Source organism: Terrapene carolina, unplaced genomic scaffold (assembly GCF_002925995.2).
Source record: "Terrapene carolina triunguis isolate 2854851 unplaced genomic scaffold, T_m_triunguis-2.0 Scaffold433, whole genome shotgun sequence".
Lineage (NCBI taxonomy): Eukaryota > Metazoa > Chordata > Testudines > Emydidae > Terrapene > Terrapene triunguis.
Window position 1 is genome coordinate 568,344 of NW_020664784.1, and position 1,894 is coordinate 570,237.

Here is a 1,894-nt window from a genome sequence, read left to right on the forward strand (position 1 = left end):
GGGCCCATCTGCCATGGCCTCTGGTCTCTCCCCAGCGACAGGGGGTTTTGGGGCCCATCTAACATGGCCTCTGGTCTGTCCCCAGAGACAGGGGGTTGTGGGGCCCATCTAACCTGGCCTCTGGTCTGCCAAGGGACCCATCTAGCATGGACTCAGGTCTGCTGAGGGAGACCAGAGTCCCGGCACTGGATTCCTCAGCCCCTTGGAAAGGGGGGGGCGGTTCCTAGGAGGAGAGGAAAACCTGGCACCGGATTCCTGCCCCCCCCGCCCCGGAATGAGTCCGGCCCTTCCCCCGCCCCCCACTGCACCGGGGCAGCCTGTGCCCGTCTGCCCGGCACCCACCGGCGTCGGGGGGCAGGTAGAAGACGAAGATGGCCAGGATGGTGATGAGGATGCAGGGGATGATGACGTTGATGATGTAGAAGAGCGGCTTGCGGCGGATGATGAGGTAGAAGGTCAGGTCCTCGTGTTGTGGATCCCCAGATAGCGTGTTGCGCCGCGCTGGCTTGTGCCGGATCTCCCACTGCCCGTTGTCTGGAGGGCAGAGAAGCGGGTTAGGGGCAAAGGGGTGCCAATCCGGAGTCACCCCACTAGGAGTGGTAGGGGAGTGGGGTCCAGAGACAATTGGTGTTAGAAGTGGGATCACTACCCAGAATATGCAGGGATTGGCTGTGTGATGCTGTGCAGGTTGTGTCTGTGTGTCAAGTAACTGCGTGCATGTGGGTGGCGCTGTGTGTGTCATGTTGTATGTGTGTCACTCCGTGTGTGTCACTCTGTGTGTGTGTTGGCTTTGTGCGTGCGTCACTGCGTTTGTGGTGCGGCTGTGTGTCATTCTGCCTGTGTGTGCTGTGGCTTTGTGTGTGTATCGCTGTGGGTGTTTTTTGCTGTGTGCATGACAGTTGTGTGTGTGTGTGTTGCTCTGTGTGTGTTGTGGTGATGTGTGTGACACCCTGCGTGTGTGTGTAGCTGTGTGTTGTGGTTGTTCCTGTGTGCATCGCTCTGTGTGTGTTGTGGTTGTCAATGTAAGTGTGTAGCTCTGTTTGGGTGTGTGTGTTACTCGGTGTGTTGTGAGATATGGCTCTGTGTGTGTACCTCTCTCTCTCTCTGTAGCTCTGTGTGTGTTGTGGTTGTGCATGCCTGGCTGTGTGTGTGTGACAGAGAGATGGCCATGTGTGTGTAGCTCTGTGCGTGTTTGAGATGACGGTGTGTTCTGTGCGTGGCTGTGCATGTGTAGGGGTGTGTGTGTAACTCTATTTGTGTGTAGCTGTGTGTGTGTTGTGGTTGTGTGTTTGTGTAGGTGTGTTTTGATTGTGCATTTGTAGCTCTGTGTGTGTGTGTTTGTAGCTCTATGTGTGTGTTGTGATTGTGCATGCATGGCTCTGCGGTATGTGTGTGTTGCTCTGTGTGTTCATGTAGCTGGGTGTAGCTGTGTGTCTCTGTGTGTAACTGTGTGCGTGTGTAGCTCTGTGAGTGTGCCTCTGTGTGTAGCTGTGTGTATGTGTGTAGCTGTGTGTAGCTGTATGTGTGTGTCTGAATGCATGTGTAGCTGTGTGTGTCTCTCTGTGTGTGTGTAGCTGTGCGTGTGTAGGTCTCTGTGTGTGTAGCTGTGTGTGTGCGTAGCCCTGTGTGTGTGTAGTTGTATATATGTCTGTGCGGCGTGCCCGGCTCACCGATGAAGGTGTTGTCGAAGACAATGATCTCCCGCACCTCGTGCCCGTCCTCGTCCAGCGGGTGCAACAGGCTGAGCTCGGCGGCGCCATAGGCGTACGACTGGAACACCATGCTGCAGTTCTGCCAGTCGAAGGGGAAGTAGGTCACCTGGGCAGGGGAGAGACGGCGTGGACACGGCGCCCCCTGCTGGCCCCCCTTGGCACCGCGCCCCCTGCTGGGCCCC

The 1,894-nt window shown here is 56.7% G+C and overlaps 1 protein-coding gene across 2 annotated transcripts in view; it reads right to left on the reverse strand.

Annotated features, from left to right (window-relative positions):
* CHRNB1 (cholinergic receptor nicotinic beta 1 subunit) overlaps positions 1-1,894 on the reverse strand; it is a 6,491-nt gene that overhangs the window by 2,142 nt on the left and 2,455 nt on the right. Inside the window, exons 5-6 of one of the 2 annotated variants that reach the window (XM_026658376.2) lie at positions 1,671-1,791; positions 343-534 (exon numbers count right to left, since the gene is read on the reverse strand). In XM_026658376.2, the coding sequence (XP_026514161.1) occupies positions 343-534; positions 1,671-1,791 (313 nt within the window). Of the gene's footprint in view, positions 1-342; positions 535-1,670; positions 1,819-1,894 lie in introns of both variants that reach the window. The other variant, XM_026658375.2, reaches the window with a different exon arrangement.